The sequence below is a fragment of the Thunnus thynnus genome, chromosome 1, assembly GCF_963924715.1.
Source record: "Thunnus thynnus chromosome 1, fThuThy2.1, whole genome shotgun sequence".
NCBI classification, from domain to species: domain Eukaryota; kingdom Metazoa; phylum Chordata; class Actinopteri; order Scombriformes; family Scombridae; genus Thunnus; species Thunnus thynnus.
Genome location: NC_089517.1, coordinates 15,240,364 through 15,267,772, shown reverse-complemented (window position 1 = coordinate 15,267,772; position 27,409 = coordinate 15,240,364). Strand labels below are relative to the sequence as shown.

The 27,409-nt window shown below is 39.9% G+C and overlaps 3 protein-coding genes across 4 annotated transcripts; 1 reads left to right on the top strand and 2 right to left on the bottom strand.

Moving 5' to 3' along the window:
* The first annotated feature begins 516 nt into the window (after positions 1-516).
* grtp1a (growth hormone regulated TBC protein 1a) lies at positions 517-7,725 on the top strand. Of its 2 annotated transcripts, XR_010928084.1 has the most exons (9): positions 517-1,200; positions 3,229-3,380; positions 3,483-3,641; positions 4,306-4,430; positions 5,217-5,313; positions 5,607-5,779; positions 6,654-6,839; positions 6,974-7,146; positions 7,362-7,725. XR_010928084.1 is itself a non-coding variant. In XM_067586209.1 (8 exons), the coding sequence occupies exons 1-8, from the start codon at positions 1,133-1,135 to the stop codon at positions 7,064-7,066; spliced, it is 1,053 nt and encodes a 350-aa protein (XP_067442310.1). In that variant the 5' UTR covers positions 517-1,132; the 3' UTR covers positions 7,067-7,725. The 2 variants fall into 2 exon arrangements, 1 of the variants encoding a protein (XP_067442310.1); XM_067586209.1 differs by having other exon boundaries at positions 6,974-7,725.
* A 242-nt stretch (positions 7,726-7,967) lies between these two features.
* Positions 7,968-15,346, bottom strand: lamp1a (lysosomal associated membrane protein 1a). Its single transcript, XM_067586196.1, has 9 exons — positions 14,934-15,346; positions 12,111-12,217; positions 11,176-11,395; positions 10,824-10,985; positions 10,522-10,727; positions 10,290-10,415; positions 10,113-10,179; positions 9,854-10,021; positions 7,968-9,170 (listed from the first exon to the last, which is right to left on the bottom strand). Exons 1-9 carry the CDS (start codon positions 14,986-14,988, stop codon positions 9,031-9,033), a joined length of 1,251 nt encoding a protein of 416 aa, XP_067442297.1. The 5' UTR covers positions 14,989-15,346; the 3' UTR covers positions 7,968-9,030.
* Positions 15,347-16,583: 1,237 nt separating this feature from the next.
* On the bottom strand, positions 16,584-26,743 carry cul4a (cullin 4A). The gene is made up of 20 exons (XM_067586163.1): positions 26,067-26,743; positions 24,328-24,443; positions 23,488-23,591; positions 22,375-22,444; positions 22,164-22,237; positions 21,924-22,086; positions 21,722-21,811; positions 21,531-21,613; positions 20,857-20,924; positions 20,340-20,458; positions 20,025-20,217; positions 19,789-19,893; positions 19,530-19,640; positions 19,062-19,147; positions 18,835-18,942; positions 18,430-18,543; positions 18,196-18,301; positions 17,925-18,097; positions 17,632-17,784; positions 16,584-17,529 (listed from the first exon to the last, which is right to left on the bottom strand). Exons 1-20 carry the CDS (start codon positions 26,206-26,208, stop codon positions 17,434-17,436), a joined length of 2,274 nt encoding a protein of 757 aa, XP_067442264.1. The 5' UTR covers positions 26,209-26,743; the 3' UTR covers positions 16,584-17,433.
* Between the last annotated feature and the right edge of the window lie 666 nt (positions 26,744-27,409).

The following is a 27,409-nucleotide window of genomic DNA, read 5'->3' as shown; positions in this document are numbered from 1 at the left end:
GATAGAGCACCTTAAAAAAAGAGGTGAAAAAAGTACGATTTTATTGTCAGGGAGTTGCGGATATGAGGTTTATATTGCAGGCGGTGTCAACAGTTGATTTTAATGTGCTGTATTTTGCGAAAAAGGTTTTACAAAACATTCTGAAATGCTTGTTTCCCCTCATGTTAAAGGGGGCAACGTTTGCTAAATGCAAAACAGTGATTCCTATGTTTTAATATTTGATGCATAGATATATAAAGGTGTGTGTGACGTATTATTACATACTGAAAACAGGTGATAGTGGAGTAGTAATATAAGTATTTTTAGGTTTTACCTTACCATACTCAACTTTTATATGCCCAGCATCTGTTGAATTATTTAAATTACCGCAACCACTAAATGCGTCTCCTTCTCGTCGTACGGCCACCAAAATATTGCTTTTATTGCAAAGACTTTTTTTGTGAATACGCCATCGCAATTATTCATCCCATGAGAGCTCTGAAGTGGGGATCTTACGGGAATCACTTGAAAGCAGCATTAGGTCTGATTGACGTGTGTGTGTCCCGGGGCAAACGTCACGAGTCCGATATCTACCATGGACTTCTCTGGATAAGAAACACACGATTGATGTGTATTTGGACTACACCTGGTAGCATCAAACCGATCGTTATGTGTGTATGTTGTTACTAGAGCTGCAGGTCAGTGTGTTATTGTGCTCCGAGGCAAGAGGGACCAGCAGCAGCAGGTGCATGTGGATGGCGATAAAACTCAAGGCAAACTGCCCTCTCCATACAGCTGGAACATCGGCGGATCCATAAAATATACGAACAGCCAAATTAAAACACGTCATTGGTTTGAGGAGAGGGCGAAGGAGTGTCTCTCCACTGCTTTCCATATTCAAGAAAAGCTATGAAGCGATAATCCCGGGCAAAAGCAGCGCCTTGTCCCGTTTCTCCCGTTCGCAAACATGGAGAAAGTGAAAAGTGAACGTTAACCCAGACGCTACCTCAACTTAAAACCGTGACTTCGGAGATTCGTGTTTATCGAAAGAAACTTGAATATAGCTTTTGGTCTCTGGGGGGAAAACAACACGGCGGATACATGGTGAGACTCTTGCACGGATTTTCAGGATTTCACTGACACTCAAGCGGCCATGGAGAAGAACAAGGCGACCAACAGGAGCCGCTCCGTCGGCGGCAGAGCTAAAGACAGAGTGGACAGGTAACGATATCTAACGTAAAAGTTGGGCTTTAAAGTTAGCTTAACGGTTAGCTCAACCTGCTAAACATTGTAAAATGGTATTTAAAACATATTTTATCGATTTTGGGAGTTCAATGGTTGTTGGGTAATTTACTTGCTAAGTAAGTTCAGAAGTAGATTTATTCGTTTATCACTGAAACAAGTGGACAAAATGGAAGAAGTAACGTTAGATAACGTTACTTATAACCGTTACTCGACCTAACAGTTAACCATAAATACAAATATCGCGGTTACGCGGTGTCTTTTTCAACAAATCGCCATAACTCCTAAGAAATTTAGAATGTTAATATACATCCATAATAGTTCAACTGTAAAGTGATATTTGTAGAAACTATCTGCATTCCAGAGGTGTCTGGATGTATTGAAATCGATTCAGGTAATTAATCAGATATATAGAGAAATATAAGTTACTTAATGTATTAGTTGGACGTTAATATTGTTTTGCAATCATTAATAGGCCTGTTAATTGCAGTCTAGGTCCACTAGAAGTTGTACACATTTTTGGTCATATCACATGATAGTCCACATCAAAATTTTTTTATGTATTTTATATTTTATATCAAAATGTGCAAAGACAGTGTGCCTGTAAATATAAAAAGCAAACAGTTGATTTATATCAATATGTACACTGAGCTACAACTAATGCAGTTTAATATAACAGGCTTGCAATAAATCCTACTTTCATGAAGGATACAATGTTCAGTTTCTGTGTGTTTGAGAGAAACTGATTCTAATTTATGGTCAGTTTGGAGGCTCAGTGTAATGGTTCGTCCAGCTTATTTACTTTATGTTAATGAGGGTGGACAAAAATATTAGACACACCTCTGAGTAAAGTGCAAAACAATTCAACAGCACCACAAACTACCGCCACCAAAAAATAATCATAAAGTTGAATCCTTACTGCACTCAAACAGTTTCAACAAAATGCATCTTTGAGGTTTTTTTTGCTGTTTGGCATTCATGCTTAACTCTGCATTATATGTTCAAGGAAGGTTGTTTCGAAGTTCAAACAAACAGCGATAACACAACCCAACACCTGAAAATCAGATGCCGCATTCACAATCTCCAGGCTGACATACATGTAATCAGTGTGTTGTCTTGCTTTTGTTTTGGCAACAAGGCTGTTCTCCGATGAAGACCATTACGTTTACATAATGATACCTCTATTTTCAGCAAGTGTTTGCACAGCTACACCAGTTAAATACCGGGCTGTGTTTAATATATAGTAAAGTTCGTTTGTAAAGTCTGCTGGGATTGAGCATGTTCAAAACAAATCTGGCACCCAACCATATTGCTGGGCTGAAGGTGCATTTCTTCTTCAGGGATGTCTTCACTCGTGAAAGGGTTAAGCTGCAGGAAGATTATCGTGTTACCTAAGCATCTTTAAGGCATTGGGTTGAGCCACCCACACCTGCCACCAGATAGTAGTTGTAGGTAAATGGCTATACATGAAACATTACACTAATAAAATAGAACTATTAATTTATTTTGTGCTGTAATGGCTTCATTCAATTAAGTTATGCCTGAACAAAGGGGTAATTAAGTGGAGAGGACGAGGCCTAAATGCTACAAACAGTCCAGTTATGTGATACTGGACTAATACAGTTTTGAAGTTTTTGGCACCAAGTAAAATATAAAACACATAAATTTTAAATTCATTATAAATGAGAAGTTATATTCAACCAGAAATGTAAATTTATATTCAGTCTTGCCTCATATACAATAAATAACATCTTAGTACATTAGTAAAAGCACATAAACACAGTACAGTATAAACATACATGTACCATAAATACACATATTGTGCTCTTGGAGAGGTTCGCCTGATTATATCCAGAGTAATTTGTTTTTATTTGTATGAATTTTACAATGATTTAATGTGAATCCTTGTAATTCTGAGGAGGATTTAGATATATTGACTGTAAACAATCCTTTGATGTATTTCATTAAAGTTGTTAATAATTTCTAACCTTGTGTTTTTTGGCCCAGTGTGGATCCATATGGGTTTGAGCGCTCAGAGGACTTTGACTATGAGTCATATGAGGAGCTGATGTCTCAGTATCTAGTTGTGCTCACCCGACGAGCCATCAAGTGGTCCAAACTACTGAAGGGCAAAAGCAAAGTGCAGAAGAATGTGAAACGTGAGTGTGAAACACACAAGTTTCCCCACAGAGACCCACACAGCAGTCACTTGCGTGCAGTAAAAGTGGGTACTAAATTTGAATGTTTTCCCTCAAATTCAGTAAAGCGTTATGTACGTAAGGGGGTCCCCAATGAGCACCGGGCCCTGATCTGGATGGCAGCCAGTGGGGCACAAGACCAGCTAGAGAAGAACCCAGGCTACTACCAGTCCCTGCTTGGAGCCCAGCATGACCCCAAACTGGTGGAGACCATCTGCACAGGTCAGACTGTAAAGTTTGTCATTCATCCATACAGTATGCTCACTCCTCCTTTAGAGCCCTGATAGATCAAGCTGACCTCAAAGAACTAGCACCAACAGAGACGCACTGACGCATCTCCTCACATCTTCTGTTATATGTTGCTCTTGAACACAGCAAAGTAACAGCTGAGGAAATAACAGTTATTCAAAGACTATCATGAACGTACAAAACAAATTAGTCAACCATGTTGGTGCCACTGTGAAAGTGTCAGATAATATGCTTGGAGTACAAAATCAGAATATTCCTGATTAAAGAGTTGCAGCTGGCACTGTAAAGTTTGCACAGGCATTGCCATCATGTGGTGTTTTGCTTGTGAAACAAGAAAATTCAGAGGCAATAAAATAAAGAGAAACATCGTCTGAATACCCAGTCAGAGAGTTCTCTCTCTCTCTGACTGACGGATTCAACATGCTGAATCGCAGCGCCTGTAAATGTCACCTCTCACTTTTGGAGGGTATATGCAAAGCCACATTTTGTCTGACACACATGGACTCACACCACTTGCTTCTTTTCAACTGAAAGCAAGGAGCTTTGGAGAGTGGGTACATGGTATACCTGAGTTCCCAATCCTTTCCCAGGTGATGAGTGTGGGGGGCTTTTTTTTGTGTGTGTGTGTGTCTTTCAGACTTGAACAGAACATTTCCAGATAACGTCCAGTTCCGCAAGACATCCAACCCGTGTCTGCAGAAAGCTCTGTACAATGTGCTGCTGGCTTATGGTCACCACAATCCAGCTGTGGGTTACTGTCAGGTACTGCTTGACTACTTAAGATCCAGCTGAAATGGACTTTCCATAACATAATTCTTATAAACATGGATAATTAGTTTTTTAGTGAATGTAATAATTTAACTTAATGAGGTGGATTTTACTAGGATGTCAAAGAACGGTGTGACAATGTTGGGTATTGCATTGCATTATGATGTTTCATTATTGTTTTTAGTGTTATATGATAGAAGGATTAAGTCCATTATTATTGTGGATTATGGGGCAAAATTAAGTAAAATTGATATAAATATGTAAACCACGTTTTATCATTCAAATTAAAGTAACAGAAGTATATACATAATCATATAATAATGCATGAAAAAGTGCCTTTTAATAATTGATTTTGCAGTATTGCAGTATTATCAGAACTTACCAATGACTCAGTAAGTACTCCTGATCTTAGTCAACGCTTTTTTGTCTAAAATAAGGCTTTGTGTCTTTTTCATAGTCACCACAGTATAGCTCTATGTTAATTATTAGCATTTGAAAGGCAAATTTCATTCATCAGGGCATATGCAGCTTATTTTGCAATTCAAACAGGCAGCAGGACTGTATAAATCTCTTATGCTGTATAACCAGAACCCATCAATCTCTAACCAAGTAGCCTGTTTCAGTATAAGTGGAACAATGTCTTGTTTTGTTCTTTGTCTCCTTATTTCACATCTACTTGTCTCTCATCTAGATGCTTTTTTTTTTGAAGAGCTCCACAGCCACTAATGAAACCTTGCAAGATCTGTGTCTAAACTTAGTATGTCTCCCTTTTGTCTTCAGGGGATGAACTTCATAGCTGGGTACCTGCTTATCATCACAAAAGATGAAGAGAAATCCTTCTGGCTGATGGATGCACTACTGGGTAGAATTTTACCAGGTGTGTGTATGCATACACTTGCCTGCCACCACTCTGATCTGTGCGTGTGTAGGTGTCCTGGTTGTCCCTTTACTCTGGGATAAGAATAAGCCAGGTCACATGGTCTTTATCTGTTTGTGGCTTAACTTGCACTCTCTCAAACAAGGAAATGTCAATATGATTTTTTTCCAGTATAGTTTTGTATATATTTTACAGGTTTCATTTAGGAAAAACCTGGGAGCAGAGCTATGACAGGTGTGATGTTGATGTTTTTCTAGCTGTTGTATGACACTATTGTGTATGTCTGGTCACAGACTACTACACTCCAGCCATGTTGGGGCTGAAGACAGACCAGGAGGTGTTGGGGGAGCTGGTGAAGGTTAAAGCCCCCTCAGTGTGGCAGACCATGATGGATCAGAATGTCATGTGGACCCTGGTGGTGTCCCGATGGTTCATCTGTCTCTACATAGACGTCCTGCCAGTAGAGGTATGTGTGTGTGTTTCATCACGGGAAGTCTTTATTGTAGCCTTAATGGTCTCAAGATGTCACTTCAATTTATTGGTAGTAATTTATATCCTGCATGGAAATGTCTTTATTCAAAAGTAAGTGAGTAACTTACTTTTGAAGAGACGTCACAAAGTGCTTCACAGAAGAAATAAAGCATAAACATACATACAGACATAAAACACAAGAAAAAACAGAATAAATAGAAAAATAACACAAAGGCAAGTCTGAACAAATGGGTCTTGAGCTGCTTTTTAAAGGTTTCCGCAGATCTTAAGTCCAATGGGAGAGAGTTCCAAAGTTTAGGAGCCACAACCTCAAAAGCACAGTCTGCTTTAGTTTTAAGCCTAGTTCTTAGAACAACCAGCAAACCCTGATCAGAAGACCTTAGAGAACTGCTGGTGACATAGAGCTGCAGTAGATCTCTAATGTAGGCAGGTACCTGTCCATGCAGGGCTCTATAGGAAAACTTAAGGAAAGCTTGACAACAGACTGTGTGGCAGCAAGTCAGAGATGAGTTCCGGTCTTTGGCTTTCTTCAGGACTCTACAGAACAAATATACGAGACAGCAAAGTTATTCTGAACTTAGATTTGGTTGTTAAAATGTGCTTCTAATCTCTCAAACAATAAAAGCTCTGTCAAAGCACACTGTTTGCCATACTGTAGAAGCAGCGACTACAGAAAGAGCGTTTCACATTTCAGTTTGCTTTGCAGTTCATAAGCGCTACTAATTCATTTGTAGTGTTAAAGCTTATAATTTGTGTAAAGCTTGTTCAGACCGCAGCTTGAACTTCATGACATCAGTGTGTACGTGTTCACCGGTGGAACTGACTTGTTGTTGCTTGCTTCTCTGCAGACCGTTCTGCGAATTTGGGATTGCCTGTTCTACGAGGGCTCTAAAATCCTGTTCCGTGTCGCTCTGACGCTGATCCACCACAACCAGGCTCTGATTCAACAGGCCCAGTCGCTGCCAGACGTCTGCCAAACCTTCAAACAGATCACCCACGGACCATTTGTGGATGAATGCCACACTTTCATGCAGGTAAATAAATAGAGGCATCCCATTACTGATAGTTATCAGGAGTGGCAAATCAGTGGAGGAAAGATCAAAACAGAACATCCCTTTTAATTTGCTTTCTTTAATCCAATAATCTCAGTGTTTCTTGCCTTTCCTAGAAAATCTTCACTGAACCAGGAAGTCTTTCCATTTCAACCCTGACTAAGCTACGGGCGACATGTCGATCTCGCATCATCGCAGAAGAGTCCTGACCCAAACTGACTACTTGTTGCTTGAAACTCAATACACATTCCACTGGGATGAGCACCAAACAGCTTGTTTGCACCTTTTTGTAAGTGACTTAGTGTCACAGTGACTACTACATGTAATTCTTGTCTTAAACATATTTTGAGACAATAATACAACTTAAATGTAAATATATGATCTCATGAGAATATTCTTAGCAATGTGCTAACCTAACGATTCCAGTTGAAACTGACATGTAGTTTGTCTTAAATTGATATTCTCCTCTTTTGTTAAAATGTGGAATTATGCACTTTATCCCAGATACACTGAAGAGAAAAGGCTTGGCAGCAAACGCCAGGTCGGGTAAAAGATGTGTTGCACACTGTAAGCACAGCCAAGAGGAACCTGCCTACTGTATTTCACATTGTCGTCTTAGTGATGAATATAGCAAACGTTGTTAACTAATTGTTCTTTTGGTTTAATTGAAAGTTGACTGACAAATGACAAAATGCAATGCTGGCACTACATGTGCTATCTGAATGTGAATTATATTGATTTCATAACAGACAACTTTGATTTCTTCAAACATTTCAATGTCTGATTCATAGTTCCTGACCTCAACCTTTTAATTCAAGTGCACTATGGTGAAGCCATCCAAACATGGCCGCTCTCTTTTTTCAAACAATGGTGTGTCCAGTTTGTTCTGCGTCTGCTTTTCGGGGCCCTTTAAAAGTGTTTTGGCACTGATATCAGATTTTGTATCGGTGGTCCAAAATAACCTTGGCATTGATCCTAGCTGAGTATCCTGTGTAATGTACACCCAGTTGAACAGCTCGGAGTAAACACCAATGTTTATCTGATAAAGAACAGGATGAAACATGTATCAAAAGGTACTGTTGCATGAGATATTCACAGAAATCAACACTAGACTTTTGATGTTTTTATTATCTTTCAGTAAGATGCATAATAGAAAACGAGATCAAACCATCTTCTATAAAAATAAAAGATCAAATCACTACAGTTCATATTAACATTTCCTGTGGGAGAGGCTGGGGGAAACCAAGAATAGAAAATTAACCTGTGTTCACTTTTCCTGCCAAATACATTTTTGTGAATGCAGAGTTGCCTTGTGTACGGCCGGACCACTACACACGGATTACACAAAGCAGCAATCCACAAGTTTGTAACATCGTAGTTATGAGTTTAATTAGTTGAATTAAACTGCTTCAGTGCACTGAAGGCTTCTGTCAGTCTCCACTGAAGAGGAATGACGGGAAATGACAGACATTCAGTGCTTTCCCTTTTCGAGTTGCTGGGATTAACTCATGCTCCTGGAGTTAAAAAAAAAAAAAAAAGTACACGTGAGCATGTGTAGGGGGCGAGAGTAACAATTCAACTTACTTGAAATGTTTGAACAGAGACATCATTAATTGTCAAACCTTTCACCAACAGCACTGGAGCTTTTTTTAAAAAAAAATACTTGTCCTGCACTTCATCTGATTGCCCCTCTGCCTCTCAATCTGCATGGGATATTAAATGATTCCTTATAAATAATTACACAGCTAAAAACAACAAACAGCAGTTCAAGCAAATTCAACCAATTCCTATTAGATAATGAAACAATAACAGCACAGGGCGGTGTGTAGCCAAACAGTTGATGGTGAACTTGCCACCGCAACTTCAAACTGCCTTCATCCTGGATTAAGTGAAGACTCAGTCCTCTCAGGCTTCACCAAGATGTGCGCCATCTTTAAATTCAGCTTGGGTTTAGGTTTGGCTTTCTCTTCATCATCCACAGAGAAAGTGAAAGGAAATTTAAAATATCCAGAGGTCACATAGGATATGCAAAAAAAACATGCACCCACCACAATAACATTTGTTTCCATTCACTCATACTCGTGTTCACAGTCTATCGCTTTATCATTCGCACGCGCAGGTTCGTCTCTCCACCATTCAGTCTGTCGGGTTCAGGGATAAACGAGGGGTCCATTCAGATGGTCTGGTATCCAGCGTGGCTCCTCTTCCTGCCTATTAGGTATGCGATGAGGACAATCAGCACCAGGCCGGCAAGAGCTGCTCCCACAATGATGGGGATGAGCATCTGGTCTTGGTCCATCTGACACTCCTCCGCTGGAGACAGAAAACACCAGAATTTAAAGTTATATATCAAGATTTTGATTTGAGAGACGTGATGTATGTGCTGCGGCCTTCTCATACATTAATGTATAAATAAATTCCATACAGTAAAACCCATTGCAACCATAATGTTTCCTGGCTGACTACTTTCAGTAGTTCGCTAGAGCCATGAAAATGGTTGATACCATTCTAAGTGTGGGTACATTAACGTTGGAGCAAAAATCAGGAGATGCTTAGCTTAGTTTAGCACAAAGGCTGGAAGCAGGGGGAAACAGTTAGCATGGCTGTCTCTAAAGTAAAAAATATGCCTAGCAACACCTTTAAAGCTCAAACGTGTTTAACGTGGGTTAATCCATACGCAAACAAATGTAAAAGCTGTAACTATTTTTTATGTTTTCACAGACATAAGAGCGGTATTGATTTATTCATCTAACTAAAGCATTTTAGCGTGAAAAATGTTAAGTTAACTGATCGTGCTAACCACTACTGCAACGTGGTAATTCAGTCTCATTATCAGGCTAAAGTTATTTACCCAGGCTGTAGGCTGCTACCTTCTCCCATCATGCTACATACATACATCATGACTAACAAAATGTAGGTCTGAGGACAAAGATATAGACATTCTGGGATAAAGTGGATCACAGCAGAGATGATAAAAAAAAAGAAAGCATTTGTACCTGTGGCAAACTGGTTGGTAGTGACTCCAAAGGGTTGGACCTGCAGTCTGAATGTGTTGAGTGAGAAGGTCTGCGCCACAACCAGAGTTTGCTCTGCGTTGCACATGTAGGAGCGGCCCAGTGTACTCCGCAGGTAGTCCAGACTGGTGTTACCGACTGAGAAGGGAGCTGGAGAGAGAGAGACGGATTAGTATCTGTTTGAATTAAAGTAAATCAGAGCCAAGAAGAAAAGCATGTATGCTTGTGACATGTGACATACCAGTCATATCCGACCAATTAGCGCGCAGATTCATCCCACTCAGGTGGTACTTGTTGGTCGTGGAGTTCTACGGATGGGAGGAGAGGGGTTGGATTAAAACTTGTATCCACACACACACACACACACACACAAACTGTTTAAGTGGCTAAACTCTTAAAAGAAGAGGGATGATTTTACCAGAGTGAAGGTGAAGCTGAGCCTTGTGGCTTGTTCCTGTGTCAAAACTAAGGTAGCACTGCTGGCTTCACATGATCCCGATGAACTTGTCAGATTGGGAGTGAGATTTATTATTTCTTGAATAGTCTGGAAAAGTAAAAAAAAAGGTTTATATTGAGTTCATTTATTTTAATTCAGAGATTTATTGATTATTTTTCTATAAGTCCTCCTTGCTTGTAAAGCTCTATAATACCTTATTCTGTGATACAGAGAAATAGGAGACGTTGAGCTGCAGTCCCATTTGGGCCAGGAGACAAACTGTGCCGTTGCCGTTGCTTATAGAGTAGTTGCCCCGTTCAGGTGTCCCTGGTGGTGTTGGTGCTGGAGCTGCAGTTGTTGTAGTACTGGCAGTAGTAGGTGGAGCTGCAGTACTGCCCTTATCTGCCATACATACGCTTTCTGTGACAAGAAAAATGATGAAAAATAGATAATAAGGCAAACGGAAAGAGCAGCTTAGACACACACACACACACACGCACACAATAAGTGATGTACCTGTTGGACTCAGATCATTTTCTGGCATGTACGCCTCCAGTCTCATATCAGAGAATGTGACAGTTGCATCGCCAACTCTGAAAGTGGCGGGGCTCACACAACGGTAGGTGGTGTTGATCGGCGCCCAGATCCCAACTGAAGCTAACACCACAGTGACCACATCTAGGAAATAAACAAACATGCAACAAATTATTTTGAAGCCCACAGCGTCTGTGGAATTTGCTTCTATGTCTTCCTTTTTAGTTGTTGTTGTTTTTGAAAAAAGAATAATACTCTTTTAAAACACATTTGACAACAAACTGAATCTGCGCTGTGCTGGACAGTTTGTTTGTTTGTTGGTGTCTGTTCTCACCAGAGCTGTTGGCCTCGGGGAAGACGGAGGAGTCGCTGAGGTTGTACTGCAGTGTCAGGTTTGCAACACTGTACAGACTTCCATTGGTTGAAAAGCTCAGCCCCAGCGCGTGGCCGGATCCGAACACCGCCACCAGCCATGGTAAGCTGCCGTCAGTGCCGCACGAGCTGCTGCGTGTGTCGACTGCTGCGGAGTCGGGCAGAGGGACCTGTGCTGTTCTCTGAGGAAAGACAAGTTATACGTTCACCTTGAGATACAACACGAGACAATAAACTGATGAAACTCATGAGTGATGATAAACTAGGGGGTTTGTTAAAAGGTGACATATGCACATTTTCCAGGTCTATATTTATATTCTGGGACTCAACAGGAATAAGTTTGCATTGTTTACAGTTAATAAAAACCCTAATTTATCTTATACTGGCTCTTTATGCAGCCCCTCAGTTCAGCCTCTATATGACACAGGCCATTTTAGCTCCTGTTTCTTTAACGCCGCCCTCGGCTCAGGAGGCAACGTAAACAAAAAGTAGTCGTAGGATTTCACTTCTTTTTCTCGTTTTTCACTTAAAATGGAAACTTCTCAAATACGTCTGTAGATGTTCGTGACAAAATCCAACCTGCAAAATGCAAGTAAACAATGGCAACAACCCATGGAACAACCTTAGCAACAAAAGCTACGGAACGGACAGCCATTTGTGGACATACCTAAACAATCAGAGGGGGAAGTAGAGGTAACTTTGAATACAAAGTGTTCAGACCCTAACCCAGCCTGAAGCCTGGGCTTTTGCCTTGCAGGGAGCATTTTACATACCTCAAGTTTTGCAACTTTGACTATGTTTAACACTGACATCCAATATCATAATGATATAAAAAGAAATGAAAAACACAAAAAGCATGACAGAGATGCCATAAGAGATGGAAGTCACTGTAAATACCGTGCTGTTGGAGGTATTGTAGTTGATGGAGAACGATGCAGAAAGCTCAGCCTTGATGCAGGTGGAGTTTCCTTCCTTCACCTCGAGAGTGACGGCTTGAATGCAACCTGTGGGGGAGGACATTATGAAATGACAGTAATATGGAAAAACATTTCAAGAAAGTTAAAATGCATAAAATCAAAACCACATGTAAGATTATTTACATTCATCACTTTGCACTGGATTGTAATAGAAACTCAAACTGAAAATGTACTGGAAAAACACTGATTTTCAGCTGTGTTTCTCCTGTAGTATTTTGGACAAATATATTACATGGTAATTACACTTAAACATTTATTTTTGAGTCATAACTTTGCAGTGAATGCACACCTGTACTTTGAATAAGTATTCGGTATCTGGATCCTCTGCTTTTTATTTGACTTGCCTGATTAGATAAAGGTTACAGAGTTACCAGTGTTACATGATGCCATGCCCTACATACACCATAAAGCGGTTACCAAAGCTACCACCAGAGGTCTGCAGAGAGCCAGACATGAGAAACCAAGTCCACAAACCCTCATGATTCCTTTGCACACAGTATTATCAAGCTAATTACTCAAAACTGCTCCGGACCTCTGACAGGTGTAATTAAACCCCTGAATGAGGAATCATATCTGTTAGCTGCCATCCTTAGCGAGTGTGGACAGAATTACCAAGTAGCGACTCATCCAACCTGGCAACTTGCAAACTTGCATTGTAGGCTATTAATACCGGTACATCCAGGAAACTGCCGACTCACTGTTGTGTGTCTGTGTGTGTGAGATAGTGGCTGTAATTCTCGAACATACTGTTTGGGGGACAGCAGACGCTATTCAGGACGCATGTACTTATCAACCTTACAGCTCATATCCTTAAAAACCTTTCAGTAACGCAATACTGAAAGTTTCACCACTTGCTTGAGACTTCCCAGAAAGACTACAAAGAAAATGAGGCAATTTTGGACAGAATGACCATGACCCCTTCCTCTTTGCTTGACTTCCCAACAGCACAGACACTGATTCCTATTTACTGTACAGCATGTTACCAGATTGTGTTTTTCTTTCTTTACATACAACCTCCTGATCAGGGCAAAAAAACCCATCTCTGTCTACAAACCTCCATGGCCACTACCAATATTTTACTGCTAAAAATGACTATAAAAAGGTGGTGCAAATGATGATGCGTGGCTAAAATACACATTTACTTAGCATTTGGCTTGTGGGTGGTGTGAGCTGTCCACCAGTTATTAAATAGCAAACGGACTGAACCTCGTCCCTCTCTCTTCGTCTTCGCACTTCCCTCTCATCCCCCCCCCCAATCATCTTCAGCTTTCTCTGTGAATATAATCTGTACTTCAGTCCTGCACTCTCACTCTTCAATCACACGCTCCCTCTCCTGCTGCCTTGCTGAAACTTGACCCTGCTGTCACCTCTCTGTTCACCCTGTAAACACACAGGAGACGGTTTACACAACATTGCAATCAGATCATGAGGTAAAAAAGCGGCAGTGTGTACAAAGTATCACGCTGCAGATAGCAACCGTAGACAGTATGTGCCAAGCGAATACCAAAGCGGACAGGTATCTGCTGCTGTCCCATGTGTCAGAGACATGGGACAGTGTTATGAGGAAATGCCGGAAGTGGGGGTTAAACTCTAAGGTCACTTGGGCCTTCAGCGGAAGTGGCCAGATGCAGAGTGAAAAATAAAACAAAAACCGACTGTAGTTGTTGCGCCAACTTATAACAGAGAATCCAATTTCATATTTTAGAATAAACAAAACTACAAGAGCAACACAGTGATCGAGAGGTAAAATACCATACTGCAACTACTCCCTTGACATTTCAGGCGAGCTACGACTGTATTGGCCTGTTTTCCTGTGTCAGCAGCCAGGTGTCTGTGTGTGTTCAGAGCGATCAAGCGGGTCATAAACTAACACTGACAGAAGGCCCATACTGCGCTGTGTGCAACACAAAGCAACTCATAGCAGTCACATGAAGCTCTCCAAACGACACAACAATGAGGCTGATCTGCTGCCTATCAACATTAACAAAACCCAGGCATTAAACTACAATAGAACAGAATAAAGTCCAGGGACTTCTCAGGCAACTCTGATCTGTTTTGACAGCTGACCTTTGGATGTACAAAAAAAAAAAGAGAGAAAAAAAAAAAACAGGTCCATGTGAATCTTTGAATTGCCAAAGGTCCAACTGCACTGATATCTTACTTCCCCACTGATTATTAACCTACACCAAAAGGTCTGTTGTTCATATATTCAGTCAAACAGTGAATGAATATATTTTTTAGTGGTTCACTTCACCTAAATAACCGCTTGATGTCTAATAAATATGCAGACAAACACCCAATTACACACATATGACTTTATAGCTACACTAGAGCTGCAACTAACTAGGCTAATGATTATTCTCATTATTGATTAAGCTGTTGAATAGTTTCTTGGTTGATCGACTGGTCAATAAAATATGAAATAATGTCCATTATAATAAGGTGTTGTATTCAAATATTTTTTTCTGAACAATAATTCAATTCAACCACGAATGTGAGACAAGGAGAAGCACTTCCGCTCATAAAATTACATGAACGATTAATCGGTTATCAACAAAGTTTGCCTACTAATTTTTACGCCGATCGACTTATCGATTCAGCTTGACCTACACTGGCTACCTATCAATAATAATAACACCGTAATCTTTGTTAACATGATTAGCATCGACTAACTAACGGTCGGTGTCGTGACGTCCAACAACAGTCGTCAGGACAGCGACGAGTACCGCAAAAAAACACTCACCTAAAACCGCAAACCAGGCGATGATAAGCGCGCCGTAAGCGTGAGAGAGTTTCATCCTTCGAGTCAGATCACAGCACAGCTTGTACTTGAGTATTTTAGTCCCAGTAACAAACAACAACAACAAAAAATAAAAAGCCCGGAGGGAAGCTGCTCGGTCGCTGCTGCTGCTGCTGCTGCGGGCGCAGGTGGGTCAACTCGGCGCACTTGACTTAACGAGCTAAAACTGAAGCGTCACTTTTTTTTTTACCGGCGGCTTCCTGACGTTATTCCTCCTCTGGTCTGCTGATAGAAGAGAGGCGTATTTTACTGTTAGTTAAAAAAAAAAACCCGAAAACGAGCAGCAGTGTACGCGGTTAGATGTCGGTCATAACCACACGGACTGACATGTCTCGTCATGTGAACTGGTAGCATTTAGAGCTACTTAGTCACGTGAGCCCCCCCCCCTCACCTCCTCCTCCTCCTCTCCGCTTCCTCCGCTCTCAGATCAGCTGTCTCCATAATAACTAAATAACTAATATCTATGCACAGCGAAATATGAGACTATTCAGAGTTATCCTCCCCGTGTATGAGAAAATGTTAAATGAATAAATAAATCAGACTTACATAACTCATAATGGTGAGGTGATACCAACACGGTGTCAAGAGACATCTAATGACTGAAATAGTGCACTTCCAAGAACACTAACACTGTGAAAATGACTTATTGTGGTTTTCATGGAACTCTCATGACTGACACATGATAATTAAAGAGTATTTTAAATGTAATAAAAGATCATTTCCCTCTTAAATTCATGTAAAATTTAAATATAATTCTCTATATAGTAGTTGTCTGGTAAAGTAGGAATCGGGATGTGGTGAATATATTTATAAGACATGCATAAAGCATAAATACGACATTCCTGGCATGTAAAAAATCAATTGCTGTGTGGGAGGGGAGAGCATGTGAGTGTCCGTCCACACACACACACACACACACACTGTGTTGTGCAAGCTGCAAAGTGCATGTGTTGTGGGTAGTCAGCTGACACTTTCATCAATTCACGAGGGTATGCAAAACCCCAGAAGGAACGCAGAGGCTGCTTTAATGCTGCTGTCGAATACTTACCAGGACCTTGCCACATTCTCCCTGCATAGTCACTGCACTTTTTTAAACAGCAGACGTGCCATTTTCTTGCTTCAAAATGAAACAGACAAAAAAAAAAGGTTCTTGTTGACGAATTTGGTGGAGATCTATTTCTTAATTATGCCAGAGCTATAAATTCCCTGCTGTAATAGTGAAAGCATCTAAAGATAATCTTTCATTTTCTGTTCCATCTTCCAGTAACTTGAGACATTGAAAGCCAGAATGTCAAATTTCTACTGGTGACGACTATTATTCATCGAAAACAAATGGAAAATAAATTCTCTGCCCCAAATATGAAAAACAGACAATCTTTTTTTTCATATTCTTTGGGGCTGATCGATACAAACTGGAGAAGGACTTTTTTTGTCTATATGACGTCCATGTTCTTATTCCACTATCAACTTGTTTTAAATATTACTCATTCATTTCATAAAACCACATTAAAGTGAGACAGAGCTGCAAACTGTCAGTTTCTATTTGTTCAAACAGAAAAGAAAAAAGACTATCATCTGGTTATCTACAAATCATTCATTGAATCATTAAATATCCATTTATTCAGGTTCACTTTTTCTCACTCTTACATAGAATACAATCTGATCTACAAAAACTTCAGCACATGACATTAGACATTTGGACATTTTGGTCAAAACATATAAGATACCCAAAGAAATACCCAAGTGGATCGCCTGCATGTCATTTCATATTCTGTGTTTCAAACAAGGTGAACCCTCCCTTTGACCCACTTCATCCCTCTCAAGTCTCTTCTTGTCTTTGCCCTTCAAACAGCTGTTTCTCTGCCAAATCAAGCAAGCAACCAATCAGGTTAACACTCAGCAGTTTATGCAGCCATTCATAAGAACTCCTTGAACAAAAAAAAGAAAACAAAAAAAAAAAACTTAAAACTCAACACCAAACCAACTACAGTAGAAAATAAGTGATTTTAGAACAACGTGATGGAGGAAAAAAAAAACAAAACAAAACAATCCCAATCCCGAGGGGGGTAGGGGGGGGGACAAAACAAAACAAAACAAAAAAAAAAAATAAAGGAAAGTGCTAGTTATTTTCAGTTGAGTTTTGCATTAGCAGATTTGTAAGTCACATAAATCAACCATCAACAACCCGGACCGCTCCTCCAGCCTCATCTCAGACCAGTCGTGCTCCCGCTAAAGCTAACTCAGACTGGGGGAGTAGTACAGCCGAGTCTCTCGTCTCTCTGGAGCTCTCTGTGTGATCTGGACGCTGCATCCAGGGTCGCGGATGAAGGGAAAGATGGGCACCAGAGGAGAGTCGGGTGGCTGAAGGGCTGCAATGCTGTTTTTGGGGGCCAGCTGTATGCTTTTGCTGTGAGGAAAGCATGGCAGTGACAGTGGCACCCCCTCAGGCAACATAGTGGTACTGGTTAGGAGTCTCCTTGTCACGCTCCATGTAGTCTCTGTCTATGAGTGACTCGATCCGCTTCTTCAGATCGCCCGGCTGTGGAGACGAGAACAAGTCAGATGCTGATGAGCTTTGTGTTTGTGTGTGTGCAAGGAGAAAAATAGGAATAATGAGAACAAGAAGCTTCAGATACGTCACCTTGACGGGGAACTTCAGCTGGTTGTAGAGCTCTGATACAAGTAGGTTGTGACTGAGAGTCTTCCTCATCTTCATGATGCGCACCACAGCTGCATCAATCTGATACTGTCTGTCTTGAAACACGCGCTCTGTGGTGCTTACCTGCTCCTCTACCTGTTAAAAAATGTGTTTTAAAGATTGGGTAAAATCCATGTTTTGCGGAAGAAAAAATACATTGGTGGTAAGTAAAAAAACAGTAAAGTAATCTCTGGTTTATGAAAAGGATGAAAGAGGAAATGTGCTGGTGTTTTTACCGTTTCCTTCATTTGGATCTGGTTGATCTTAATGCGGAACAGTTTGTGTTTAAAATCGTTGTTGAAATTGAAACGGTCTCCGTCCTCCACATCTTTCCCCCGAGGGTTCTTGTTGAGGACGCGTGCTTTTCCACAGGCCAGGGACTGCAATGTACGTCTGAGCTCCCCCTCCTCTGTACAGGACAAGAGAGAATGATAATGTGATATAGTGCATACTTCTCTCACGACCCCCGAAAAAAATACAGTACCGATAAAAAGAGAGATGCCTAACCTATGCCAGTGGCGGTGCGAATCTCCTCCATGCTGAACTCCTCTCCCTCAGTAAACATCAGTAGCACCAGAGTCTGGAACAGAGAGACCTGCAGCTCCTTCTTACCCTGCAGGATCGAGTGCTCAGTGTGAGTGCAGTTCAGATGTTTTCTCGAGGCGTTTTTTGAGACGCAAAGAAATACGGACAGGAACGATTTATCTGCCCTCTCTATGCCCTGGTATGATAGGTACTCACCTCTTTGAACTCTGCCTTTAGCACAGCATGGCCCAGCGTGGGCTGCCACTGCAGCTTCCTCCCACTGTGCTTCCCCAGGTAGAACAGCTTAAACACCTCCTGGAGTTTTACCATCTACCAAATAAACATAAAAAGAAGAAAGACACAATGTGTTAAAGATCAGCTGATGTTAAGAGATGATCAACACTAAAATGAAACAGCCGACACAAAACAGTGAACCCAGGTCGCTTGTTTTGTTGAATTTCCTCATTAACCAAACATGAGGCTGTCCATTAATTATGAATTAGAGGGTGAAAAGGGCTAAAAAATGTTTACCCACTTAAATAAAAGTTAAAATCTAGCATTATATGGCTTTTTAGGGTCAGAACTGCATAATCTGCTTCCATGAGACACAGAAACACTTACCTCTGGGGGCAGGTGGACCTCCATAGGTGTGTATGAAGGCCAGTAGCCCATAGTGAGGATGTTGACAGTCAGTTCTATGTTGCTGGGCTCACTCTGATTCTGCATGTACTAAGTAGAAATATCATAACATTTACAATTATGCATGAAAAATGCATTAAATGACGCAGTACAGTTTCAAGTTGCACATGTTTTTTCAGTGCGTATATGTGCGTGGAGGCTGCGAGTACCTGTTTGAACTGGATCATGATGTCTTTGGACAGTTCCATGTCCTTGAACATCCCCTCTAGCTTGCTAGTAAATGCTGCTCCACATTCTGGAGGAAGTCAAAACCACAGATATCACAACTGGCTTGTTCTCACACCACCACACGTGCAAACATTATAGCCTTTCTCAGATTTTATCGACACATAGTTTAGCACTTTAACCACTAAAACGCTGTGCACAACTGAAAATCTTCTCTGCTTGTTCACTGTGCTGCAAGAGAGCATCAAGAGGAACATCAGATCTTCAACTGGCAGATTTAAAAATATATTCAAAGCACTTAAGTGTACTAAATTTAGGCCAAAATCTCACAAAGAATATGATGTGGTTATGCTGTGCAGACCAGGCCACATCAATCGAGTTACACACCTCCTAGAACTCTAAAAACTTTACACATATAATTTAATTTGTGAGATATCGAACTAGAGATTCACCATGTTTGAGCTTGGAGAGCATGGACTTTTCAGCATCGACAGAAGCACTCTTGCCGACCAGCAGGCGCTTGGCCAAGTCCTTCTTATAAAAGGCTTCGAACACATCTTTTCCTGTAGGAGAGGAAAGAGAGATGAAAAGGTCTCATCAGAGTGCAACAAGCTTCATAGCGGTTAGTTACACTAATTGACTGAACAGTCTGACATGCGCATTCACCACAGAAGTTCTGCACATACACATATAAGCTCAAGTGGAACTGACCGTGTATGAAACGGAAGATTATCATTATCTTATCTAGAATTCTCTCCAGCTCCTCTTCTGTAGCCTCCTTGTTCCCGGCTCTCAACTTAGAATCCACATATTTAGCTGGATAGGAAGCAAAAAAACAAGAAAGCTGGAACTTTAACAAACCACAATAAAAAAAGTGCTGTGCAGAATTATTTACAAAAAGTTGTTAAAAATGTAAAAACACAGTCATTTCTTTTTGCCTGACTTACCGATAAGTTCAGCAGGTTTGTTGGGCCTCTTGTTGATGAACGTCTCAAAGGCCTCCTTCATGGCGTTGATGAATCCCTCGTTCCGCGTAAAGCAGCTCTGCGCCACGTTGTCCATCTTGTCCTTGAAGTCCAGCAGCTCTTGTACCATGTCTTTGTCTTTTTCTGGTGTGCATACAATCTCTCCACCGAAGGACTGCGACCAGAAAGTTCAAAATGTTGAAGTCTTGTGGCTATCTGTGCACATTTTCCTGATGCTCATGCTGTATGTTGTATGTCTACATGTGTGTGTGAGTGTGTGTGTTTGTCGAGTTATACCTTGATGTAATCCCTCCAGAACTGCAGCAGTGTGGGAAGTCCTCCCTTCACTTTACTGAACAGCTGGTAAAGGAGGGCCAGCTCAGTCACACGATTCTCATCCAGCAGGGTGCTCAGACCTGGAACAAGAAAACACATATTTGTTTTATATATTGGAGATTAAAATGTACATTTTACTGAATAAATGGACTGAATCAAATCTACAATCTGAAAAACGAATGGATGGAAAGTGCGCTGTAAAATTTGGTAAGACAACATTTTTTGCTTTAGCAACGGACTCCAGTTTAGTAAATTGTAATCACACAAAATTTACAAAACAGACAAAAGTAAACGGGCTTGATTAAAATTTAACACCTTAAATGTAATGCAAACCAACTAAGAACACCACCAAGTACAGCATAAGAAATTACCAAAGTGCCATTGATACTTATCTCACAGTTCCATCAAAAATTAAACACTACAAGCTTCACACACACACAAATGTTAAGGATTCATAAAGTCTTTTAGGCAGACATACCCTTTTGTAGTATTGCTGTCATATGTTCTCCTAAAAGCTGTTTTTCAACACAGCTAATAAGTGGTTTCCTGCAAAATAATAAAGAGAACATGAGAAAGAAGGAATAACAGTGTCCAAAAGCTATCGCAGATGCATAAATATTCTTTGCTCTTATAACCCCTTTTCAATCCTTTTTTTGCTTGCATTCTCAATTGCCGACCCGAGCTTTCAGCAGTCATAGTTGAGACAAATCAAGTGAGTATCTTCAAAAGTGTTTGTAGTACAAAAAAATCCTCTTTATGTCATTATCCGTCCACCGCCAAATTAAACCAAAAAAAAAAAAAAACCAAAACAACCTTGCTGAAAGCTCAACTTAAGCTAACTCAGTGATAGGTTATGATAACATAATTGATAAAAATCTGATTAAAAACCCTTTTTTTGCTTGCATTCTCAATTCCCGACCCGAGCTTTCAGCAGTCATAGTTGAGACAAATCAAGTGAGTATCTTCAAAAGTGTTTGTAGTACAAAAAAATCCTCTTTATGTCATTATCCGTCCACCGCCAAATTAAACCAAAAAAAACAAAACAAAACAAAACAAAACAACCTTGCTGAAAGCTCAACTTAAGCTAACTCAGTGATAAGTTATGATAACATAATTGATAAAAATCTGATTAAAAAGACTGGAGGGTATTACTGAGTGCTCTGGTCGAGGTAGCTCACGATACGATCGTTCTCCTCCTCCAGCCGACGAGCCACATGGTGCAGGTACTCAGGCACCTGGTTACATAGAAAACACACATATAGTATTTTTGAGACATAATTTTGGCTTTAATAACATCAGATAACACAGCAGTCACAGGTCCGTTAACGCTCCGTCTCACTCACATCTCTCTCCTGCATCAGCCGCTGTCCCTCTGCTGCGTACAGGCGATTGGTCTCGATCAAAAATCTCTCCTCAAAGGAATCTTTATAAACCTTGAAAACAATAAAAATTAAAAAATCAGACACTCAGACGGTAAAAACGATGAATACATTCAATACATTCAGTCCATCTACTGAGTAGTTTTGATAACAGAAAATCAGGTACCTGCAGGTCTGACAGCATTCCCAATAGGCTCCTGAGGAGACTGCGGTCTATTGTCTCTCCATTACGCTCAAGCTCTATCTGCTCCAAAATACCATCAACCGTACGCTTCTGAACCGCACTGTTGCTCACAATATGGGTACGAAACAGCTCCAACCCAGTGTCCCTGCAATTTATAGACAACGTCAGCCTCCTACGTAAAACCTCAACAAACAGAACAGAAGAAATAAACTGTGAAGTTACCAGATGGAGGGAAGTAAGGAGTTCTGAAGCACATATGTACGATCCAGGAAGAGAAAGATACTTCGGATCATTATCTATACAAGAGAAAAACAAAACAAAACATGGGATTTACACTCTTCTATGACTAATTTCTCATTAGCTGAACAAAACAAAACATAACTGAGGTAGAGTCAGTGTTTTAAGTGCGTTTCTGACAAGCATCAAAGCTTACAGTTTGCCTGCAGTGATCCTGCCAGCAGCGATTCATCCGCTTCAGGAAGGAAAGGTTGTCCAAAGACTCTGTGAGCCCCATGTTAAGGAAAAATGTTCCATTCAGTCACGTCAGTTTAACTTAAGTGTTGAACTTCACAGTACTCCTGTGGCTAGGCAGCAGGAGTTTGGTATCACTTCTTGGCTCAAAGGATTTGGTATGCAATCTGGCTGACAACAATAAAAACTTTTATACACATCTGTGCTGATCATGCCAAAAGTCTTATAACATAAAAAATAAAGCCATATTATTAGTCCATAAAGAAAATCCTGCCTGTCTTTAAAAAAAAATGTTGAAAAACAGCAACAAAGCAACTTTATGATTTTAAGAATTAAATGTCCTCTTTACTGAACACAACTTTGTTTATTAGTGACTTCATGTTTTCAAGCATCTTTACATCATCTGACAGTCACAGCCCATTTGGATAACTGCCTAAACTGTTATATATTGACCCCTTGTGGAAAAAACACTGCAACAACACGCTGTGCCAGCAGAGCCTAGTCGTCACTGAGTGGAGTTTAAACCTGCCAAAATGCTTATAAACAAAATCGACTTCTGCATCACTGTCAACATTGCAGGTCTGTGATCAAAAGCGGAGCTCTGCGTTTGGCTTCGATCGCCGCAGTGTGTTCAGGCGGGCTGACAGAACTGTTCACCAATCCCCTCCCCATGATCGCCAACAACTGCTCAGTATCATGTGACTGGTGTCTGGCAACAGATTTCGTTCAGCCATGTGCTTACTTCTCTCTTTTAAAAAGAACCTTTGATTAATGTCTTCTCCCGGAAGAATCAAGGGCTCGTTGATCTGGAACGCTACTTAATGAACATACCTACACTGTTGTATTTAACAGCAGGCCAAACGCACGTTGGATTACATTCAACTGCTGGTTTAGTACTGGTGAAGAGAGGTCTTGTGAGGTAAAATACAGACTGTCAAGCAAGTCTCTCTCTCACAAGACATCATGTTTCAGAATATAAGAACACCTGATTATGTATTCTTTCTGTTTCAACCTTAGACAATGTTTCAGCAGGTTCAACACATAGCTTGATACAGTTGTACACAAAAAAGGATATTCTCTAAACTGGTGGATCTGGGCTTGCACGTGATCTTCACAGACCTGCCGTAGCTGCTTGTACAGCGTGGGGGAGACTTTATATGAACACAGGTTCTCCACCGCCTTCAAGAAAGGGAGGGAAGCAGAGACACGAAGAGGAACACAAGAGACAGGTTGTTTTACAGTTCTGCTCAAACAAATGAACACAATGAACATTTCTACATGATTTCTTGATAAGAAGAATGTGAACTTTATATTATTACAAACAATTTTCCAGAGGATATCATATAATTGTATTATTTAAATATGATAAATTCTGTTTTGTTGAGTGGAAATACAGTGGATACTTTTCAACTCAATCTGAACATTAATGTACAATAATGTAACTGTGATGGATAATCTATATAATATATGTTTTCAAGTCTCTAAAAGTTTATTTTAATCCAAAACTGAAATTAATAAGACCCAATGACAAGAAGGTAGGAAAAAAAAGTTAAATTAGGGCTGTTCCTACAATATAGATAAACTTGAAAGTAGAGCTAGGTGATACATGTATGGCTAAATATTTAACACAAATGTCTTGAACAATACATTAGAAACAGGTTCAAAATATTATTTTAAATTATGCTTTTCAGATGTTGTAATTACCCTGACAAGGTCAATCTACTGAAAAATCAAATGTTACAAATCAACTGTACAGCATTTTACAGTTATATAAATAGTTTTGAATAAAGATCTACTGTAAAACAAAATGAGGAAGAAACATAAGTCAGGATCAAATGACTTGGATCAAATACTGCTACACTTATCAGGGCCGAGGATGAACAAATAAGTGTTAAAAAGAACAAAAAAAGCAAACCTGATAGAGCTCTTCCAGATTGTATTTGATAGACGTGCTGTTCTGGATGGCGCCCACTGCATCTCGTAGTTTCAGCCACGTGTCCTCGGTGTAGTTCTCAGCTAGTTTTGGCCTGTCTGTTAGAAAACGTTAATGTTTATTTTAATATAAGCATGTGAATAGAGCGTTAAAATTCAAACATTAAAAGTGAAAACTTTGTCTGTTTGCAGTTTCCACAGGAACATTTTGACAAACTCCATTCACCAAATGGCTGTACAAATGGGACATAAAACAATGTAACTATTGCATATAAATTGGTAAAAAAACAAAACAAATGATTACCGTATAACTTAAGTTATCAAGGTCATTACACAAGAAGGAGCACCTACTGCACTACTACCTACTACACATTTATCATGACTTAAAGTGCAGAAAGCATTTATTCTGGATATAAAACTGACTCTGACACTTTTCACTAAAATATTCCAACTTTTAATTTCTTTAAATTGTAAATAAGGCAGATATTTATTGTTCTTAAGAAGTTTTGTCCAAGATAAACAAAGTATGAATTTGCTTGGCAGACTGTATGAAAAATGTATTTTAGAGACAGGGATTCCAGCTGTAGCATCAATTGTTTTTTTTAAATCTAGTAAACTAATGATCATTTTTAAATTATAAATGTCAAAAATAATTTTAAAATGATCATGCATTGTCAGAGTTGTTGAGTGATGGTTCATAGTTGCTTACTCATCTCACCAATAGACAAAAAAATATAAAGTAATCAATTTTTGATGATTAAAAAACAACAAAAGACAAAAGAACAACTTATCACATTTAAGGATAAGTTCACAATTTTTCAAGTCTGTCTTAAAACATCAGTCAGGTTCCCAAATGAGCAGTGAAAGAAGTTTTCCTTGCTGTTATCATTCCTCCTGTTCAATGTAAGTGATGGAGGCCAAAATCCACAGTGTGTCCACACAGTCATTTTGTGCAACAATTTAAAAGCTTATCTGAAGCTTATATGAGGCTCCAGCAGTCTGAGTTAGTCATATCAAGTGGATATCTGCCACATTTACAGTCTTTTTAGCATCAAATTCCCTCTTTGTGTTTCCTCAGACAGTAGGCTATTTCCCTATTGAGCTGCTGAGGAAGTATAGTAACAAAAAGAGGGAATTTGGCACTAAAAAGACAAACACAGATAAACATATAACTACTTTTTGAAGGAAGTAGGCTTGTGGGTTTTGGCTCCCATTCATCATCTTCTAATGGTCAGTAATAACAGGAGGAATTATTGTGGCAAGAAAAACCCTATTTCAACGTTCATTTGGACACCTGACTTTTTTAAGACAGACTTGGAAAATTGTGAACCTAACCATTAACGCTGTAACCAGTAAGTGTTTTTTAATTTACTTCTCGAAATCAATTTATCTGAGATTGTAACAGGCACGACACTGATATACAGTCTGATACCTGTATTAACCCCTGAAATAATATAAACTCAATGTGTGTCATCCTCTGTTTGGGAAGAACTTTTTAACATAATCTCCACTGACTGTCAGGTCAATGGATTGAAATAAATTAAAATAGGGGACATAAACACACACGTCCATAAAACATCTCACATGTGCAGCCTGATAAACAACAGACAACTTTTTACAGTGTGCTCTGCAAAAGTTACATCATCTGTTTGTTTGTGTGATGAGTAAACTGGTGCTGTAACTAAAAGATACACGCAGGTGAACAAGATCAGTGACATTTACCTTTGAAATTTTTGATCACTAATTTCTTTGAAGCGCCAGTTTTGCCTGAGGCCACAGCGGAGGTCCTGGCCATCCCGTTGGTGCTGTGCTCGGTTATAGCGGAGAAGCTGGCTCTCTTGTCCTGTCGGGTGTCCTCTGCCATTATCAGATTAGCGCTTTGGCTTAACGCTGTATGGTTCAAGAGTGTGGGTCAAGAAGTGTTTTGCTAAGTTATTGCTGGATTGTTCTGTCGCCTGTTTACTGTCAGCAACACAGCCTTTTTTTCTATTTAACCCCGCTGTCTTTGGTTGACAGCACAAATACTAAGCTCTATTTAAAACGCATTTACAAACAAACCCTGACTAACGTTAGGTTAATCAACCAAATAACAAAACTACCGCCAGCTATGTAAACAGATAACGTAGCTAGCTAACAGTATGTTTCTCTGAAACTGCAGCACACTTCAGCTACTCTCCGCAGCACTTTAGCTTCAGCTTCAAAGGCTAATCCATGCCACTCTTGGCTATTTTAAAAAAAATAACGGGTTCTATTTTATCATTTCGCGACAGCAAACAAAAGCGTAGAAGCGACATAGTTCAGCGTTGGTGTCACAGACCCATATTTTTGGTGGCTTTCTTCACCCAGATGGCTAGCTAGCACAACAAAATGGCTTTTCTCAGACAGTTCAGTTGGACAGGTGCATCTTGGGTGAAGAGTGGCCGAGGTGCGTTCAGCGACAGTACGACTTTTCGGTTTCTCTCCAGTCATGCAAAACCGTCTGTCATCGGCCATTTGACAAGTTAGCAGGATAATAATAATGATAATAGATAGCGTATATATTGTGTGCATTATGAGCAGTGGTGGAAAGTAACTCTGTACATTGACTTAAGTGCAGTTTGAGGTACTTGTACTTTATTTGAGTATTTCCATCTCATGCTACTTTATACTTCCACTCCCACACATTTCAGAGGATATTATTGTACTTTCTATTCCACTACATTTATTTCACAGCTTTAGTTACTTTTCAGATGAAGATTTGACACAATGGATAACATAACAAGCTTTTGAAATACAACACATTGTTAAGGATAAAACCAGTGATTTCCAACCTTTTTGGCTTTTGATGTCCTAGAAAAAGCAGTGTGTAGTTGGGGTCACATTTCAGATGTCTATGAGTTGTTAACAGCTCCACCAAATAGTGATTTTTCCCTCTAAACTTCTCACATGGTTTTATTCAATAAATGTTCAAATGATCCAATATTTCACCAAAAATCAAAGATTAGAGAAAAAGTCCAAAAACTGAAAACAGATTTGTGTATCAGAACTTTGTATTTTCCTCTTTGCTCTCCCATTAATCATCTCAC

What these genes read in the sequence shown, in the direction of transcription:
- grtp1a (XM_067586209.1), top strand. Translation starts at nt 1,133, where the DNA reads ATGGAGAAGAACAAGGCGACCAACAGGAGCCGCTCCGTCGGCGGCAGA. An exon ending in ACTGGGTAGAATTTTACCAG is followed by an intron (nt 5,314 to 5,606) that starts GTGTGTGTATGC and finishes GTCTGGTCACAG; the next exon opens with ACTACTACACTCCAGCCATG. An exon ending in TAGACGTCCTGCCAGTAGAG is followed by an intron (nt 5,780 to 6,653) that starts GTATGTGTGTGT and finishes GCTTCTCTGCAG; the next exon opens with ACCGTTCTGCGAATTTGGGA.
- lamp1a (XM_067586196.1), bottom strand. Translation starts at nt 14,988, where the DNA reads ATGAAACTCTCTCACGCTTACGGCGCGCTTATCATCGCCTGGTTTGCG. An exon ending in AAATGATCTGAGTCCAACAG is followed by an intron (nt 10,728 to 10,823) that starts GTACATCACTTA and finishes TTCTTGTCACAG; the next exon opens with AAAGCGTATGTATGGCAGAT. An exon ending in TCTCTGTATCACAGAATAAG is followed by an intron (nt 10,416 to 10,521) that starts GTATTATAGAGC and finishes TTACTTTTCCAG; the next exon opens with ACTATTCAAGAAATAATAAA.
- cul4a (XM_067586163.1), bottom strand. Translation starts at nt 26,208, where the DNA reads ATGGCAGAGGACACCCGACAGGACAAGAGAGCCAGCTTCTCCGCTATA. An exon ending in GACAGCAATACTACAAAAGG is followed by an intron (nt 20,459 to 20,856) that starts GTATGTCTGCCT and finishes TTCTTGTTCCAG; the next exon opens with GTCTGAGCACCCTGCTGGAT. An exon ending in TAAAGGCAGAGTTCAAAGAG is followed by an intron (nt 18,302 to 18,429) that starts GTGAGTACCTAT and finishes TCGATCCTGCAG; the next exon opens with GGTAAGAAGGAGCTGCAGGT.